Below are 20,587 nucleotides of genomic sequence, written 5' to 3' on the forward strand. Positions count from 1 at the left end.
AATCCCTGATAGCCAAGAAGGCACATATTTTGTTCAACTCATATTCAGATCACATTCTGATCAGTGGTGGGATTCAAAATTTTTTACTACCGGTTCTGTGGGCGTGGCTTGGTGGGTGTGGCATGGCTTGGTGGGCGTGGCTTGGTGGGTGTGGCAGGGAAAGGATACTGCAAAATCCCCATCCCCTCCCCACCCCACTAACCTGCTTTCCAGCTCCGTTCTCCTGTGCAGGGCAACAAAAGAAGACCCAGCCAATCAGCTGGGACTCGGGAGGCGGAGAATAGATGGGGGCGGGGCCAGTCAGAGGTGGGATTTGCCGGTTCCCTGAACTACTCAAAATGTCCGCAACTGTTTCTCCAGAACTGGTCAGAACAGGCTGGATACGACCACAACTGATTATGACCACAACTGAGCCCAAAATTGATGTAGCTGAGTGAAACATTTGTTAAGTGAGCTTGCCTCATTTTTGTGACCTTTTTTTTGCCACAGTTGTTAAGTAAATCACTAAAAGTCTGTGGAGATTCTCAGTCCTCCAGGTCATGGTTGTCCCAAAGGTGCTTCCCCCCCCCCCAGGAGGCAACAGGACTTCTTATTTTTCCTTTTGAAGACGTTTCTCTTCTCATCCAAGAAGCTCCTTCAGCTCTGAACTTCCCATTTCCCCACCATCCTGTCAGAGCTGAAGAAGCTTCTTGGATGAGAAGAGAAACGTCTTCGAAAGGAAAAAACAAGAAGAAAAAAAACCAGAATAAAACACCTTCGCGATAAGTGAACCGCTGCATTTGTTAAGTGAGGAACATGATTGTTAAGTGAATCTGGATTTCCCCATTGACTTTGGTTTTCAGAAGCTTGTGAAAGGAGATCACATGACCCCAGGACTGGGGTGGGCTTTGAAAGTTTTAGCAAAGGGTTCTCTGCCTGGTTGCTGGGTAGGTGTGGCCATGGTGGGTGTGGCCTAGTCAGCCTCCTGCACCATGGTGGGATTTTTGCCCTCCCCGGGCTCCTGAGGCTTTCCTCGAGATTCCGGGAAGGCGAAAGTGACCTCCCTGGGCTCCGGGAGCCAGAAATGGGCCCAGTTCCGGCCTTCCCGAACTTCCAGAAGGTCTGCTTTTCATCCTCTGTGCATGCCCTGCATTTACCTGCATCCAAAACAGGCCACATGGGGACTCCTGGGAGGGGAGGGGCGGGGTGGACGAGGCCAGCCAGGAGTGGGATTTGGGGGTTCTGCAAAGTGTGGAAAAATGGTCATAAGTCACTTTTTTCCAGTGCCTTTGTAAGAGGTAGTATTCAGCAGGTTCTGACCAGTACTGGAGAACTGGTAGCGGACATTTTGAGTCGTTTGGAGAAACACCTCTGACTGGTCCCACCCTCATCTATTTTCTGCCTCCTGAGTCCCAGCTGATTGGGTGGTTGCCTTGCACAGGAGAACATAGCTGGAAAGCAGGTTAGTGGGGTGGGGAGGGAATGGAGATTTTACAGTAGCCTTCCCCCCTGACACGCCCATCAAGCCACGCCCACAGAACCGGTAGTAGAGAAATTTGAATCCCACCACTGCTTGGAACAGTCGCTGAATGAACTGTTTTATGTCGAAGATTATCTGATTCTTGGGCAACTGTTCCTGTTGCCGGCTACATCAAAAGAAAATTGTTTGGAGGATACAGGAGGCCCTTGGCTACCCTAAAAGCTCTCTGACCCCACCCAAGCCCCCATCCCTGGAGAAAAGTTAAGAGCCTTAAAAATATACGCATCTTTCAAATCCAGCTGATCTCAGCTATTTTGCAGAACAAAGAAAATATTCCTATTTAAGCTTCTAGATCACTCAGAACCGGAGGCTTTCAAGCCAATATCTTCATTGGTTTCTATTGCAGTCACTTTATGCAAAGCTTTTAAAAGCATGGATTTAGGAAAATAATAAAAAAGTATCCTTTTTTTCTTCTTTTCTTTCTTGTTTTTATTTTTTATTTAACTTGAATTTTCAATCCCATAGTTGGGATAAAGTTTTTTAAAAGTCCACGATCATGGATACGTTTTGCAAAGGTATTAGAGAATCACCACCATTTTATTTTTAGTGGCTCTTTCCTCCAATAAGTATATGTATGATATCTGGATTGTTTAATTCCCTCTTTTGGATTCTAAAACCTTGGTAAATATTACTGAGTGTAGGATGCAGACTCTTTAAAGAGAACTGATCATGGATTTATTGAAGCCTTCAGTTGGCAAGCTACTTGGAGAAAATTCAAAAACAGTTTTCCTTATAGCTAATCTTAAACTTGGAACTTAGCCAAACCAAATTGGCTTCAGCTATAAACTTCTACAGAAGGTTTTTATGAGTTCACTCATGACCCATGACGACTCACGGATATCTAGTGATGTGGGGGAAAGGGTGAGGTAGGGTCCAAAGAAACCAGACATCATCTTTCAAGAAATAAAAGAATTCTCAGAAGGAAACTTCCGAGTGCCAGCACCAGACATGGTGGTGGAGCCTCTAAAAATATCTGAAATAGACAATGACTCATTCTCCATATGCTGAACAGCTGACAGATGGTTGAATGTCCATTTCATTGCTGTTATTTGTGTTGGCAAACTGATTTGGTTCAGCACAGCTGATGTGCCATCTTAGTCTCTTATTATGGCTCCGTTTCCTCTACCGCATTTAAATAAAATTATCCCTCTTTTCTCGTTTAGAGATGTGAGGGAACATGAGAGCCACCATGACTAGCTTGGGTATGAACGATGGGTTCTTACCGTCTTGTGAGAATCATGGGGGAAGCAAGGAGAACAAAGGACAATGCAAGGGTTTGTAAAAATAAAAAAAAAAGGATAGAGGGATTTTTCATTACTCTTTGTGGTAGAGAGAGCTGTGGTCTATCTCTCAGGAATAATCCATATCCTGTCATGCCCTCCCATTATCTCCAACTATTAGCGATGCTGCCTAAACATCTTGGCCAATAGACACTAGAAGTGTACAATTTCTTTGAGTTTCAAGCTTTGCGTGGCGCACCAAGGGCTACACCTCAAAAGGGGGTGTAGTTCTTGGGTATATTTTTAAGAGCAAGAGGGACGTCTCCAGGTTTTGAGATCTAATCAATAGGGCCTGTTAAGTATCTGCCAAATAGAAAAAGGGAACAAAACTGGATTTACCCCCTTTCCCCTCTTTAGAATCACATGAAGATTCCTTTTTTTTTTTTTTCAAGAGGCAACTGGACTTTGTTTTTTCTTTGAAGACATTTCGCTTCTCATCCAAGAAGCTTCTTCAGCTCTGACTGCATGGTGGGGAATGATGGAGATCCAGTCAGAGCTGAAGGAGCTTCTGGGATGAGAAGTGAAACGTCTTCAAAGGAGAAAACAAGAAAGGCCAATTGCCTCTTGAAAAAGCACCTTTGGGACAACTATGACCTGAAGGACTGTGAATCTTTACAGATCAGAGGTGTCAAACTCAAGGCCCGATCCGGCCCACAGAGTGCCTAGACCTGGCCTGTGGATCTTATTTCACAGAAAAATGAAATATCCTAGGAAATATTAAAAAGGCAGAATATTTCCCCTAAAAAGAGAAGTCTTGATACAAACATCAATAACGATGATCATAATAGTTGTTACAGGGATGCGGTGGCTCAGTGGCTGAGACGCTGAGCTTGTCGATCAGAAAGGTCGGCAGTTCAGCAGTTTGAATCCCTAGCGCTACGTAACGGAGTGAGCTCCTGCTACTTGTCCCAGCTTCTGCCAACCTAGTAGTTTGAAAGCATGTAAAAACGCAAGTAGAAAAATAGGGACCACTTTGGTGGGAAGGTGACAGCATTCTGAGCGCCTTCGTCATTTAGTCATACCGGCCACATGACCACGGAGACATCTTCGGACAGCACTGGCTCTTCCGCTTTATAGCGGAGATGAGCACTGCCCCCTAGAGCCAGAAACAACTAGCACATATGTGCGAGGGGAATCTTTTACCTTTAATAGTTGTTATATTAATCAAACTTATATAATCCATATTAATATACATGGTTGGTTTTTTAAGTAGTTCCGTTTTAATGCCAAAGATAGTAATACCATCTTTCACCCTCTAATCTTCATCAAATTATTACTTATATTCTATTATTTAAAATATATATATCTGCTAATATTCCCCGTTTCTTATTTCTACCTCTATTCTAACTTCTAATCAGGTCACCATTGCTAATCCTAATATTAATACACAGGTTTATATAAGGCATAGTCCTTCATTATTTAGTTGTTCAAAGTCACAATACCCCATTCAAGTACCAGTCTTCCTATTATTTAAGCATATAATTTCTTATAATAAACACTACTATTACTGTTAATCTTCTCACTACTCCTTATCACCCATTCCCTCCCACTTGACTGTTTCCTAGTATGATTTGATTAATCGTATCCTATGACTATAAGTGTTGTACGTTATGATTCTTGATTCTTAATGAATGTACCTTTTCTTTATGTATACTGAGCATATTTACACCAAGACAAATTTCCTCGTGTGTCCAATCACATTTGGCCAATAAAGTATTCTATTCTATTCTATTCTATTCTATTCTATTCTATTCTATTCTATTCTATTTCTTGAATAAGCCACTTCTTGGTAGAAATAAAGTCTTTAAACCTTTATTTGTAAGGCATGATTGGGAGGTGGTCTCTTCAATATCATTACTGACAGTTCTGCCTTTCTTTTATGTACTATATAAAGAATCATGGGAAAATGTGAGATTTTAGTGGGTGCCATGCCTCACCACTGCTTAGTAGTACTTAGCTAAGTATGACAAGCTCTTGATGAATTTGTTCTAGGTTGTAGCTTCAAAACTGGAGGTATGATTTTCAGCATTTTGTTGAAAATCGAAGTTAGTGCTCCGATTTTCCACATATTTGCAGAACTTGTTAGGCTCTGCTGTGAAATGAATAATAGAAAGGAAAACCTGTTCTATCAAGAATCAGATGCATTTCCTAAGATTGCTGGCTTAGCTTTGGTTTCTACCAGATGTCAAGCTAGATTCGTCCAGATTATGTTCTCGTGCAACTGGAAAGGAAATCAGGTGTGTTGATTACTGTAAACAAGTCTTAAAGAAATGGTCACCGAGAATAGTTGGTTGCCAAAAGACAATTGCAGCTCAAGAATTGGCCCGTGACCACACAGATACTTTGTCCCAATCTGGTAAATCTCAAGTTTTTGCTGCCTTATTGACTTCTGAGAAATGACCAAGAGCACCTCAGTTTAATTCCAATGAAGGATATATGGGATACAGCTTGAATGTTGTACGTTCTTGGTCATTGGTGTACCAGAAAATAGGATTTAGCAACAGAAAAGAATACAGTATTTGTAGCTTAGAGTTGAACAATGGAGATCTGGCCTGAAGATGTTATCTAGCTGGATAATGCAACATCTGCAAGAAAGCAACCAAGTTCAGAGAACCCCATGGACTACCACAACAGGATTTAATTCAATATGTTTATTTGACCAAATATGTAGGAAACAATCTGCATGTAATAAAATGCCTGTCTTGGCAAGCTCTCTGTAATTTTAAAGGCTTACAGCCTCTAATTATTAATTTTCCTTCAGAATGAAAATCAGAGTGATCACATTGCTTTCTTTTAAGGGACAACCGATTTATATTTGGGGCATTTCTTATTGGCAATTGTTTCGGATTACCCAGAAGTAAATTTACAATGCCCATTACACAAGTTTCCAATAAAGGTGCATATGTATGAATGTTATATGAGATTAGTCAGTGGTCAAAGGAGGGGAATACAGGCATAGGAAGACACCTCATCCTTCAAAGTTTTGCAGTAGAATAATCCTTCTCAACAGTTAATCACTTATTTTGGGAGTTGGGGTTTTTAACCACAGGCAGGACAGCGAACATTTCTTTTATTCATTTATTTATTTGATTTGTCAATCGCTTAAAAAATAATTGATATAAGTATAAACATGAGTAAGAATACAGGAAATAGGTATGAATAAATGGGGACAATAGGACAGGGACGGTAGGCACGATGGTGCACTTATGCATTTCAGAACTCCAAAAAAAACCCTGCAAACCCCTTTTTTGTCCTTCTCCATAAATTGTGAAGCTGCAGACCTCCTACACGTTCATTTTATTTCTTAATTGGTAAAAGAAGAAAATAGCAACATCGGGGATGAACTGGGATTGTTGTTGCTTCTTCATCACCTTTGTAGAAACTATTAGATATCCCTGAAGATAAAACCCAGTTTGGACTAATTTCAATGGTATGCTTCTTCCTGTTCAGGCTACTCTACCAGATCAAAAGGTTTTACGCAAGTAGAATAATTTGCCTTTTTAACTCCTGTTTCAGAAACTCCTGTTTATATTTGAAAATGGGAAACTGGATTCATATTGGAATAAATAATTTTTTTTCCTTGTCACTGTGGGTAATTCTGTAATTCTTCAACATTTATCTGGAAGCTGGGAAAAAGGAATTTCAGAAGACCAAGGAAACTTACAGGCTGTACCAGGAATGAATATCTGCCTGCCTGCCTGCCCCCACCTCTCTCTCTCTCTCTCTCTCTCTGTGTTTGTTAGAAAAAACTTTTTTTAAAAAGATAAATTCTTGCACAATAGCTCCACCTTGTGGGTAATTAAAAAAGCTACTTCTCAAAAGTTGCAAATTATTTAAAACTTCTTTAGAGGTAAGGATCCAGGAACAGCTTATAATCGACAACTTTCTCTAAAAAGAAGAAAAAGCATTTATTTTTACGTATCAGTGGTGGGATTCAAATTTTTTTACTACCGGTTCTGTGGGTATAGCTTGGTGGGCGTGGCTTGGATTGGTGGGCATGGCTTGGTGGGCGTGTCAGGGGAAGGATACTGCAAAATCCCCATTCTCTCCCCATCCCACTAACCTGCTTTCCAGCTCCGTTCTCCTGTGCAGGGCAATCAAATGAGACCCAGACAACCAGCTGAGACTCGGGAGGCGGAGAATAGATGGGGGCTGGGCCAGTCAGAGGTGGGATTTGCTGGTTTTCCGAACTACTCAAAGTTTCCGCTACTGGTTCTCCAGAACCTGTCAGAACCTGCTGAATACCCGCCTCTGATTCTGATAATAATGAATCCTACACTGACTGCTACTTAGAATAAACAAGGTGAATTGAATCATGTCTGGCACCAGACTGGAGGTAACAGTGGATTGCTTTGAGTAAAAATAAAAACTTCTGAAGCATTTTTAAAATTTTATATATATATATATATATATCATTTATTGAAATATAAAGATCTTAATTTACATGTTCTTGAAGACAAAAAAATAAGAAAAGGGGCATTTGCATTACATTTTGTACCTTTAGTCACTCTTCCAGCTTCTTCTTCCCAAACATTTCCCAAAACTACCACTTGGAACACTCTTTTCTTTATCATCCCTTATCTAAAATATAAATTTTGGACATTTAAAAGTGCAACAGTTAGCATGCCTGTGGAATACATCACAGTAAAAAAAAATATTAACAAAGGCAGTGATACAGCTTGTCATAAATGTTTTGGCAGTATTCCTCAAAATTGATATAAAAATACATATATACATATTGATGTATAACATCACCTTATCTTATGTCCTTCATTATATCATAGGACTGTTTTGTATAATTGCAGACAACATTTTAACGAATAGGTCAGCCATTCTAACCCAGAAAGTTATGTTTCACAGGCAGATTTGATTGTCATGTATGTATGGAACAGACAGAAACTGGGCATTTACTTATTTTTTTTTGAAAGCTTCTTGAATCTGAGCCGTAACGTAGAAACCAGTAGCCATGATTTTCATCAGCCACTATATTACTAAAATCCAGTGCAATCCTAAATACATCAACTAAAAATAAAATAGCTCCGTTTAATTCCAGGGAGCTTACCATCACATAGGATTGCAACCTGACTGCAGAAAGCAGCTCTTGGGTTGAGGTTGACTTAAGTTTTTCTTTTGAATGTGCAGTCCATTGCTGTATCTGGAGCTATAATTTTCAGAAGATTACGACAATAAGAAAGATTTTGGTCCGTATCTAAATTTTGGTCCCATAAGAAGTACTGGTCCCAAAGACGTGAAGTTCCATGGCCAAGCCAGAGAGAGCAGAGAGCAGCATATAGCACATACCAATTTGCACCGTAATGCAACAAGGAACTAAGGTCAGTGTGGACATATTTATTATACACTGTAGCTTTCTGGCACAACACAGAATTAGTTCAGTGTTGGCTTCCTTTTTGCGTGTGTGTGCTTGTCCGTCTATCCTACAACCCCAGTATTTTATAGCAGTCCCCTATTCTGCAGATTAACCAGATCTGATCCTGTGCAACTTCTGAGCCCATGTAGGCCAGATGCTATTTCATAGGATGTGAGGGCAAGGAGATTTGTCCACAAAATAGCAAACTATGCATCTTATGGGGTAGGGCAAATTTTCTGAGATACAAAAGAAAGGCAAGCCTATTACCATCAACAAGGCAAGAATATTGTAGTCCATTTAATGCTCGGTGAAACATGAAGACTTATGTAACATAAACAGCCCCAAATTATATCTTTTGCTATTTATAAAGTTTCTACCATACTTTTCTGCCCAGTGGAATGCAAACACTTGATAAAGGTACATGATAAATAAGATATTGGGAGTCTACATCTGGGTTCCCATCTTCAAAAAAGGAAAAAAAAATAGACCCAGGAAACTACAGACCAATCAGCATAACATCAATACCTGGGAAGATACTGGAAAAGATAATAAAAAAAAAACAGATCTGCCAGCATCTAGAAACAAGTAAAGTAATAACTAGCAGTCAGCACAGGTTTGTTAAGAAGGGATCATGCCAAACCAATCTTATTTCATTCTTCAACATAGTTACTAAATTAGTAGACCAGTGAAATGCTGTGGACATAGTACACTTAAATTTCATTTAGGCATTTGACAAAGTAGACCACAACCTACTTCTTAGTAAGCTAGAAAAAAAGTGGAATAGAAAGCACCACCACTAGATGGATTTGCAACTGGCTGGCAAACCGTACTCAACAAGTAGTCCTTTATGGGTCTAAGTCTACATGGAGGGAAGTAAGCAGTGGGTGCCACAAGGTTCCGTCTTAGGCCAAGTACTCTTCGATATCTTCATTAATGACTTAGATGAGGGAATAAAAGGGGAACTTACAAATTTGCAGATGATACTAAGCTGGCAGGAACAGCTAACACCCAAGAAGATAGGCTCAAGTTCCAGATGGATCTTGACAGACTAGAACACTGGGCCATATCTAACAAAATGAAGTTCAATGTAGAGAAAAGTAAAATCCTACACTTAGGTAAGAAAAACCAAAAGGACACGTACAGACTGGGTGAAACCAGACCTCTGAATAGCGGTAACTGTGAGAGGGATCTTGGATTCTTAGTGGACAACCAGCTAAATGGGAGCCAGCAGTGTGCAGCAGCAGCCTAAAAAGCTAATGCAATCCTAAATTGTATTAACAGAGGGATACAATCAAGATCAAGGGACGTACTAATACCACTCTATAAAGCCTTAGTAAGACCACACCTAGAGTACTACATCCACTTTTGGTCACCACATTATAAAAAAGAGGTTGAGACTCTAGAAAAAGTACAGAGAAGAGCAACCAGGATGATTAGGGGACTGGAGACTAAAACATATGAAGAACGGTTACAGGAACTGGGCTTGGCTAGTCTAGTAAAGAGAAGGACCAGGAGAGATATGATAGCGGTCTTCCAATATTTGAGAGGCTGCCACAGAGAGGAGGAAGGGGTCAATCTATTTTCTAAAACACCCAAAGGCCAGACAAGGAATAATGGATGGAAACTGAACAAGGAGAGATTTAACCTGGAAATCTGGAGAAACTTTCTGACAGTGAGAACAATCAACCAATGGAACAGAAGTTGCCCTCGGAAGTTGTGGGAGCATCTTCACTTGAGACCCCGCCTGGTGGGTGGGGCCAGCCAGGAGTGGGATTTGGGGGTTCTCTGAACTGCAGAATCTTAGCTAGGGGCTCTCCAGAACCCCTGGGAACCCCCAGCAGCCCACCCCTGGTTCTGACTGGGGTGCTTCTCAGCCCAAGGACCAAGCACAGAGCTTAGCGTAAACACAACACTGTCTCTAAACTTGCCAACTCAGTGCGTTCTTTATATGCTGCTCTTTACTGTCATAAATTCTAGCCAGAGAAGCTATTGACATGTTGCTCCAAGTAATCATCTCTCTGGGACCTTTGCAGTGCCATTAAGAGAACTTTGGGAACACAAATTCCACAGGAGATGATCTGTCAGGCCTTCACACTGGCACACAGGCATTTTCTTAATCTATTGAGTTGGAGCCTTGCAGTGAGTGTGATTGTATGCCAAATGCCTCTCACAAGGCATAACCAATGCCAAGGTTATTTGTTTGTTCATTTGTTTTGCTTCCACCCTTGAACCAATTCAGAAAATTGTACATGTAGACCTGCATGCAACTTGGTTCACTTTTATATTTTATTCTTTGCAAATCTCCAGACTGGATTTTCCGTAAAATTATGGAATTTCATCTTGTGTGCACCATACGCTCCCAGCCTTTACTTATAGAGACTGGTTCCAGTTTATTATTTCCATAGACCCTCTGAAAAAAATCACAGCCTCAAAGCTACAATCCTATATGTACCGATCTGGAAGTAAGCTAGAAAACTGATTGGGGCTTACTTTTAAGTAGATGTAAATAGGATTCCGCTCTAAATCATACAATAATTTGACACTTCATCACACATATTTAAAAAAAGGCAGATTAAGAAAAGAGTAATATTAAACCTATCTCAGAATATATAAAAGAATTAATGCTACCTGATTGACATTTTACAAATATAGCGACAAACGTTTTCCATTAAATCGACAGAAGTTAGGCAGACCTTGTTTTAAGGATATTGTATACATACAAATGCTTTACGTTTGATTTCAATGCCCATTGGAGTAATTGCAAAAAAACAATAATTGTTGCTAATTTTCATAGGAAAATTTCTTTAGAATAAAAACATTTTGGCACAAAGTAGCTACACAACTGGAAATTTCAGGCTCAGGAAAAAAGATTTTTTTCAGAAAGAGAAGTTGGTGTATACAACCTAACTGATCACACGGATACCACCCTACCCCCCAAAATCCCCTTTTAAATGTGTATCATCATTCTTCGATGCTCCAAGCAGCCTTATTAATTGGTCACCTATTTCTATTGTACAATAATTTGATTGTAAATGTATTACAATTATTAAAAATACATTTCAGATGTCTATATTCTGTAAAATCAGTTTCTGCTAGTGAAGATTTACTAGCATGTTAGCCTCTGTATTAAGAAAGCTCCCCTGTTAAGGATGGCAAATTAATATTTAGACTCCTTAGAAAACACTTTCTAATCCTACTTCCTAAACTAGGTTTAATTTACCAAAACGATCAAATAGAAGAGCTTTTTGTGTAAATATTTAAACCCTAAAATGATTTAGTTTGTTAGTAGTGAATTAAGTACTGTGTTTTAACAAAGGACAAGAAGTAGTTATAAACTATACTTAGTAATACTGAGAACAGTAGATAAAAGAACTATTCCTCTATGGTTATGGAAAAAAAAATCTCATTTGATTTAATAAGCTATTGAATATATTTTGGAAATACCTGTTGTTTCCTTTTTGTTTGCATTATCTGTAAAAAATAAAACATTACTTCATCCATTTCATGCTTTTCCAAAGTGGTTTCTTTTCGATATGTAATTCATCTCAGGTGATAATCCACCAGCAGCTTATATAAACTTAAGAAAGTAAAAATGCCAAAGTCTTAAGTGGTCTTCTTTTTTTCCAAAAAAAATTAATAATAATAATCCTGGTAGGAACAGGTAATTACACAATCACATTGACAATGATTCACCATAGTAGAAATGTTATCCATCTGAGTTATGAATGCCCTTGAAACACAAACTGAAGTATCCATGGCCTTTTGCTTTAATTCATCAGTAAGCAAGGCTGAACTGCTACTGTGGAGTACTTCAAGGAAGGAGGATGCTTGAAAACTGGCTTTTCAAGGTCTTCCATGAAACCAAGAATACTTCTGAGACCACTTGTTGAGGCATAAGCATTGGGAGGTGTTTATCATCTGTTTTTGGAGTGGTTTTCCTGACCGAATGGAAAGTTCACGAGTTATATCTTGATCTTCCTCTTTTCTGAGGTTGCTTTAAACATCTCAAAAGTTGCCCACTCTGCTTTTCCAGCGTTACAGGAAGCTGTCCTCCACTAGTTCTGAGGAATCCATGCCAATGTCATCGATGATGTCCATATCATCGATGGTTTCGTCTTCTCGCTTCACAAACGTCGAACTGCTGGATCCGGTTTCGATGGCGCTTTCCTCAGATGTCTGAGAACTGTGTGAGAACACAAAAGGGGGAAAAAATGGTTAGGAAGCACACAAAGCATTGCAGGAAAGACCGTCTTTGCTTGTCTGTCGTATTTGTATGGCCATGCATCTCACAAGAAACTGACTCTGGCCCGCATACAACACTTAAAAAAACACTTGTTCGATTCTGCTGGGCCGCAGAATGACTAGAATGCAAAGAGTATGCAGTGATTAGAATGCAATACTTCAAATTAACTCTGCCCGCTGCCGGGAGTTTGATCCTGACCGACACAAGGTTGATTGAGCCTCTTGTGGTTTGCTGGCAGCCTGCGCAGGCAACAGTGGAATCGGACAGTGGGGAAGAGCAGGGATCAGCCAGGGAGTCTGGAGTGGACTCGGACTCGGGTCCTGCGTCCAATGCAGAGGTGGGGTGCTGCCTCCGGAGCCTTTGCAATCTGGCAGCAGTGAGGCAGAGGACCCAGGGGAGCCTATTCCCAGTGCGCATGTGCGCAGAGCTGCTAGAAGGCGAGAGCAGCTGAAACAAAAGGGGAGACTTGGGAGGAAGGCTGGGAGGTGATTGCCCCTCCCATAAGGTATAAAGGACAGGCAAAGATGATGAAACCTTTGCAGGAAGCAAAGTCATTCGTTCGATTCAGATTCATTCTTGAAGCTGTTTGTACTTGGGTTTTTTTTCTCTAGATTGGACACTTCTGTTATTGGCAGCACTTCACAGGGAAGAAAAGTGGGTGCTTAATCTCGAGGGACTGTTTGAGATTCATTACTAGCTGGGAATGAAAATAATTCCCAGCGTTGCAATAAAACAAGACTTGTTTTTAAAATAAGTGTGTGCATAATTACGGTCTCAGAAGCCTTGGTCAGAACAGAGCCTTCCATCCTTCTGAGGTCAGTAAAATGAGGACCCAGATTGTTGAGGCCAATATGTTGACTAAACTGTTCAATGCTGTAAAGCACTATGAAGTGGTATTTAAATCTAAGTGCTTATGCCACTGCTATATTTATAGACCGAAAATACCAATAAAAATGAATTAGTTAACAGGAACTGCAGAGCTAAGTTGAATGTACTTCCTCACAGGACCAAAACTGACAGCACAATGACGTCCCTTCTACATTTACCTGTGCCTGTTCCTTTTTCCCAGTTCATCTTCGGATACAGGGTCAATATCAGGCAGTGGAATTATATAGCCACTGTCTGCACTGAGTCTTTGTTCATCAAATCCACTCTCCCTGTCCTTCAGTTTGTCCTCATTCTTGTAAGTGACACCAATATATGGATTGTCGCAGTCCACTCTCATGCGTGTGACGGCAGGATGGTCGCTCTTTAAGAAGTCCAAGTGAATTCTATCATAACTCTGAGGGGGAAAAGTTGAAAACAATTGCTTAGAAGTCCAGAACATTCATCCTTATTGTCCTGTAGCTTTATCAGCCTTCCTTCCAGAGGTAGGTATTCAGCAGGTTCTGACCAGTTCTGGAGAACTGGTAGTGGACATTTTGAGTAGTTCGGAGAACCAGCAAATCCCACCTCTAACTGGCCCCACTCCCATCTATTCGCTGCCTCCCGAGTTCCAGCTGATCGGCTGGGTCTTCTTTCGTTGCCCTGAACAGGAGAACGGAGCTGGAAAGCAGGTTAGTGGGGTGGGGAGGGAAGAGGGAATTTGCAGTAACCTTCCCCCAGGAGTGGAGAGGTAATGGAGATTTTACAGTATGCTTCCCCTGCCATGTCCACCAAGCCACACCCACAGAACCGCTAGTAAAAAAAATTTGAATCCCACCGCGGCTTCCTTCTCTGTAAAATGTAATGCATGCTGCAATTTCATTTTGCCATTCAAGGATCATGCTTCACAAGTCGAGTGTTTTTAAAGAATTAAATAATTCCAGAAATGAGCAACATTTTTTTTTTATGAGAACAATGGTTGTGTTAACTGAAGCCCTGCAGCACAAATGGCTGCGATGGCCCTGCATAAATGGCCGGATAGCAGAGTAGTAGCAACAACTTTTTCATATAGATAGATGATAGATAGATAGATAGATAGATAGATAGATAGATAGATAGATAGATAGATAGATAGATAGATAGATAGTGTTTACAACTATTAAATACAAAACACAGTGCAGCCATTTTGGCATTACTTTGCCATACATACCAAAGATGTCATCAAACCCATTAACATTTCTATCATTGGTACAATATTTACATTTTGCTTCCAATCCTCCTAGCTGATTTTATTTCGACCTTCCCCTCTTTTTTTGCAGCCACATATAATAATTGTTCCAAGTTTTGTAATATTCTGTATCCCCCCTAATTTTTCATTTCTAAACTTAGTCTATCAGCTTCTACACACGCCATAATTTTCCTTATTATCTCTCCTTTCGGTAGTATATTTTGATTTTTCCAATACTCTGCGTAAACCATTTTTGCCACAGTCAATAGGTGTATTATTAAATATGTTGTACCTTTACTGTGGCTTTCTGTCATTATTCCCAACAGGAATAATTCTGGCTTAAATTGAATGTGTTCTCCCACCATATTCTCTACCCATGCCTATATCAATTTCCAATGTTGTCTTGTGTGGTTACATGTCCACCACATGTGGTAGAATGTACCTGATCAATCCTTGCAATTCCAGCATTTTGGTGATAAGTTTTTTGTACATTTTAGCGAGCCTTGCTGGGGGAAGATGCCACTTGCAACAACTTTTTCTCATATTGTCTAGAACTTAATTAGAGATCAAATATGGCTCAATTGATTTGGAAACCTGAAGTATTAAAACTAAAATTATAGTCCAGAATGACAATAAGGAACTAAACTAATCTATTAATTTCAACAGCTTTTCCAGGATCTGTTGTGTGGTGGATCATCTGTCTTTTAGAAGTGGCACAAGCTAGACAATCCTCTATGAAGGGGGTCCTAAAATCATGTATGTTACCCATCCAACAATAACATTTGTCAGGTTTATCCCAGGCATCCCAACTTTTTAATCTCCATATTGCCATCATTCTCTAGAATGTGATTTTGAAACCCATAATTCAGCCCAGCGATCATAAAGAAACATATTTTTTAAAATGGTTGTGATTCATTATTGGAATGTATTTCTATGCAACAACTACAGTAGTATTCAGCCAGTAGATGGCAGTATTTACAAGTTTGGATCCATATAAGTGGAGTTTTCTGTTTCCTGTCACCCTTAAATAGTTGAGCAGTAAAGCGCATGGTGACTATACTGTTTGTTTGCTCTGTGTGGTGCTTTATATAAACAGAACTTCTAACAAAAATTCTAAAAGCAATATCCATTTTCTGAAAAGGCTAACCTTCTTGTATTCACCAGGCAGCAGACTCTCAACTATTTCACTCAAGTGGTAAAAAGAAGGTCTCTTTTCAGGTTCACTATTCCAGCATTTCACCATGATGTCATACCTGGGAACCAGATAGAAGAAAATACGTGTGATTGGGAAAGTCCATAAGTAAATTGTTGACAAGATATAAGGCTGATAAAAAAGGGGAGGAAAGCCACTCATGGTAGACCTCTCAGCTAATGACAAATGTGCACCTCAATAAAACCAACTTTGAATCAGCTATCACCTTTCATTGTCAGTAGACATTATATACCCATGATGGCTAACCTATGGCATGTGTGCCGAAAGTGGCATGCAGAACCTTCTCTGCTGGCACATGAGCCATCAGCCCAGCTCAGTTCCATTGCGCATGCGTGCGCCTCCCACTAGCCAGCTGACTTTTTGGTATCTGCCACGCATGCGTGGGGGATGGGGTGCATGCAGAAGATGCGCATGCATGCACAGGAGCGGGGGAGCATGGGGCAAGGAGAGCATGGGGGTCATGTGCACATGCACAGGGGGCGGGGAGCACACGTGCATTGCATTATGGGTGCAGGCATGCGTGTGTGCGCCCTTTCAGCACGCGACAACAAAGAGGTTAGCCATCACTGCTATATACCATTTATACTTTTAAGTATCCCAGAAAATTCATGATTATTTCTTAATTTGTTACCTAATTGTTTTATCAAACAGCATCTTTTTCTTAAGGCGCAACACTGGCTTTTTTTAAGGAGAAGCAATATTGCAGGAGGCAGGCCAACCAATAGCTAGAGCTCTGGGGCAAATTTCAGAGTTCAGCCTGGAAGCAATTTGGACTGAATGCTGAAAGGAAACCAAGCTGAAAAAGTTTAATCCTATTACATGCCGGCAGAGAAAGAAGATGCGAGTGAATACATACACCTCAGAGGTAGCATGGTCTGGTTTTGTCATCCGATAGCCACTTTTTATTTTATTATAGAAGGTGGAGTCAACCATCATGCCAGGGTATGGGGTCCCACCTGCAAAACCAGAGTTGAAAGTTGACATCACGTTTTTCTGGCTCAAGAAGCAACACCAACAATCTATCTTTTCAATCTTACAAAGCTGTATAAAATTTGTTTGATTCAACATACGTCAAAAATAAGAGTCCAAGAATTTACACACACGCACATTTTAGAAAGCAGGTAAATCAAGATGAAGTAATGATCTGGTCACATCCTTCAAGCATAACTTCAACAACTGCAAGACTTCTAAACAAGCTACATTGCCTTCATAAACATGTACTTTCAGTGGTTGGGATAGCAATAGCAACAGATTTATATACCACTTCACAGCTCTCTCTAAGCAGTTTACAGCGTCAGCCTCTTTCCCCCAACAATCTGGGTCCTTATTTTACCAATCTTGGAAGGATGGAAGGCTGAAAGGTTGAGTCAACCTTGGGCTCATCAAAATCGAACAACTGAAGTGAGCAGTGAGTTAGCCTGCAGTACTGCATTCTAACCACTAAGCCACCTAATCAGTCTAGGTCACGAGTGTCAAACTTGCAGCATCATGTTACTGTCATGTGACGTCTCATGACATTTCTCCTGTTTGCAGAGCTGGGGTGGGCATGGCCTGTGCATGATGCATCCGGCCCGCAGGCCACCAGTTTCAAACCACTGGTGTACGTGGAGATTCAGTAGACTGGATATCATCACTCTAAATATTTTGCAGTCTAATATATATATATATGTGTGTGTGTGTGTGTGTGTGTGTGTGTGTGTGTGTGTGTGTTTTCTTAATATATATTAATATATATATGTTTATTATATATATGTAATATATATATATATGTCTTAATATATATATGTTTTCTTAATGTATATATATATATATATATATATATATATATATATATATATATATATATATATATATATACATACACACACACACACACACACACACACACATACACATATATATATTCTTAAGTTTTCATGGGTACTTACATGGATGCTATCCAGCTTTATTTGGGTATTTTCCCACGTCATTATAGTTGTGCTTTTAAAGTTGTAGCAATGGTTTCGGCAGAATCTCATCTGCCATCATCAGGCTTCTGTATAGTGTTCGTCTGTCAGACTTCCACAGCCGTTTCAGTTTTAAATTTGGGGCTAGCCAAATTTGGGGCTAACCAAATTTGGAACTAGCCAAATTTGTGCAGTGCCAGCACGAAGCCGAAAGCACCAGCCTGAGGATGGCGAGTGGGACCTCACCGAAATGTCGCCAAGACACTCTTAATCTTACACGGGAAAAGACCCAAACACACCTAGACCTACATACCTGTAGCCGTGAAAATCTACGAATATGAATGAATATATATATATATATATATATATATATATATATATATAAAATATATATATATATATATATAAATATATATATATATATAAAGCGAATGCCATATATATATAAATATAAAATCTCGTTAAGGCTAGACAATTGCAAAAAAAAAAATGGAAGATTTTTACAGATATCAAAATATATAGGAAAACATATGATTTATTATTGTAATTCAACAATAAACCTACTTCATTCTATGGCATAAAGCAAAATTGGAGTTATTGGTTTAGCATAATGTATCAATCCCTCTACTTATTTTATGGGTGGACCATATTTTTGTGGCCATCATTGCATTCAACATTGAATCGGGGTATCGTGTTCCGCCGGCAGCCTGCGGAGCTGGCAGCCAAGTTGGACAGTGGGGAGGAACATGGGCCAGTCCAGGAGTCTGGGGAGGACTCGGATGAGGGTCCTGCATCCAATACAGAAATGGGGCCAGGGCCATCTGGGAGTTATGTGCTAACTCCAGAGCCTCCATAATCTGACAGTAGCGAGGCAGAGGAATGGGGGAGCCTGTTTCCAATGCGCGCATGCGCAGAGCTGCCAGAAGGCAAGAACAGTTAAGACAAAGGGGTGACTTGGGAGTAAGGCTTGGAGGTGATTGGCCCTCCCATAAGACATAAAGGAGGAGCGAAGGGACAGGAACCTTTGCAGGAAGCAACGTTGTTCATACTGATCAGTTTGAAACCTGAAACTCCGTGTTGAATTTGTGCTCCTTATATACCTAATTAGAAATTTAGTCATTGGCAGCATTTCAAGGAAGATAAAGGTATGTGCTTATCAGACTTATCCTGAAGGACTTTGGCAGACTTCCTTGGGACTATTCACAAACTGTTTGAGACTCATTACAGGCTGTGAATGACTATAATCCACAGCTATCGAAATAAAGAAAAAAGGGTTTTGGAACTAATGTGTGTTTGTTAGTGTCTCAATAAGCCTTAGTCAGAACACAGGGGATGATAGGAAGACTGAGAGCAAGAATGATGATAGAGGCACACAACCATGCAGACAAGACTGTATTTGGGGGGAAGCTTTTTGAAAATGAATTGTTTAGCTTTAATCAAATGAAAGAAAGAGCAAAAATAAAAACAATAGAAACTCTTTTATATCTTGGATATTGGGTTAATACGTCATAATAAAGATCAAGATTACTATTTCAGTGGCAAAAAAAAATCCTACAGCAGAATCTCTTCCTATTTTCTGATCAACTACCTATATCAAACCATTTACAAAAGATATTCTGCTGGTGTCTGACTGACTTCCTGAAACAGATGTCTATGTATTATTTAAAAGAACACATGAATGCACAATTTATTTTAATTAAATAGTAAGTTAAATTGACTATCACATATTGCCAACAAATATCCAAAACAGAATTATGGATTGGCTTTGGAGAACATGGAAATGAATATTATTTACAAAATTAACTTACTGGAATTCCAAATTCTAATTCATGTAATTTGTTATAAAATTTGGGAAATGAAAAAAATATCGGTTGCAACTTTTCAGCAAAAGTCCACAGTTCATACTTGCTAATATTATGTTGTTATTTTTATTGTTGCCTGCTTGTATCAAAGGTTCATAGCAAATTAAACAAAAGTAATACCGCAACCATTTTAGTTAACATGCCCCTAAACAAAAGTTTCAACCATAATATATTGCAGATGTCTAATTATATATTGGATTCAATGCTTTCATGCAGCAAAGCAATTAGTTTATTTACCAAGAGAAAATATTTCCCATAATAGAATGCCATAGGACCAGACATCGCTTAATGTGGTATACAGGTTGTCAAAAATGCTTTCAGGGGCCATCCACTTCACTGGAAGAAAGGTCTGAAAAAAGCAAAGATTAATTAGGAAATATGCAAGTGTTGTCATAAACAAAATATTCACTATCAGGGAGTTTTTAAGTATTGTGGCCCGGTGGCGGCTAGCGAAGCTGGCAGTAGAGTCGAACAGTGAGGAGGTTGGAGAGGAAACTGGGCCAGTCCTGGAAGCTGAGGAAGGCTCAGATGAGGGCTCTGCATCAGAGGCAGAGATAGGCCAGGGCGGGTTGGCAGTTATCAGCTGCCTTCGGCGTCGGACATCAGTGAGGCAGAAGAACAGCTGGAGCCTGTTCCCAGTGTGCGCATGTGCAGAGCTGCCAGAAGAAGGGAACAGCTAAGGAACAAGGCTTGACTTGGGAGTAAGGCCACAGGTGGACAGTGAATGGCCCCTCCCATAAGGATTAAAAGAGGAGCAAAGGAGGAGGGGGCTTTTGCAGGAAACAGTTCGTTCATTGCAGCAGTGTGAAGATCTGTCTGTGCATCTCAGAGACTCTGTGCTGAGTCCTTCCTTGTCAGCACTGCATTTGAAAATATTTACTTGGCGGCTCTCCAGGCTAGATAAGGTCTGTGCTCCTAATTAAAACCCTTGAAAAATTCTTTGCCAAGCCTTTGGCTGAAGGTGAATGCAAGAAATTCACCTTCGTTTAATAAAAGGGGTTTTGCAGGGACAAAAAGTCTGCTTAGTGCTTTTTGAGGAAACCTAAGTCAATTCATAAGAATGT

General features: G+C 40.0%; 1 protein-coding gene across 2 annotated transcripts in view; it reads right to left on the minus strand.

Moving 5' to 3' along the window:
• Positions 1-7,179: 7,179 nt before the first annotated feature.
• The window catches only part of PDGFRA (platelet derived growth factor receptor alpha), a 74,142-nt gene continuing 60,734 nt past the window's right edge, over positions 7,180-20,587 (minus strand). For both annotated transcript variants that reach the window (XM_026699879.2, XM_026699876.2), the window contains exons 19-23: positions 19,761-19,872; positions 16,572-16,671; positions 15,650-15,755; positions 13,457-13,692; positions 7,180-12,350 (exon numbers count right to left, since the gene is read on the minus strand). In XM_026699879.2, the coding sequence (XP_026555664.1) occupies positions 12,203-12,350; positions 13,457-13,692; positions 15,650-15,755; positions 16,572-16,671; positions 19,761-19,872 (702 nt within the window). In that variant the 3' untranslated portion in view covers positions 7,180-12,202. The remainder of the gene's footprint in view (positions 12,351-13,456; positions 13,693-15,649; positions 15,756-16,571; positions 16,672-19,760; positions 19,873-20,587) is intronic.

The sequence above is a fragment of the Pseudonaja textilis genome, chromosome 6 (assembly GCF_049901715.1).
Source record: "Pseudonaja textilis isolate UNSWEBS1 chromosome 6, rPseTex1.2, whole genome shotgun sequence".
Lineage (NCBI taxonomy): Eukaryota > Metazoa > Chordata > Lepidosauria > Squamata > Elapidae > Pseudonaja > Pseudonaja textilis.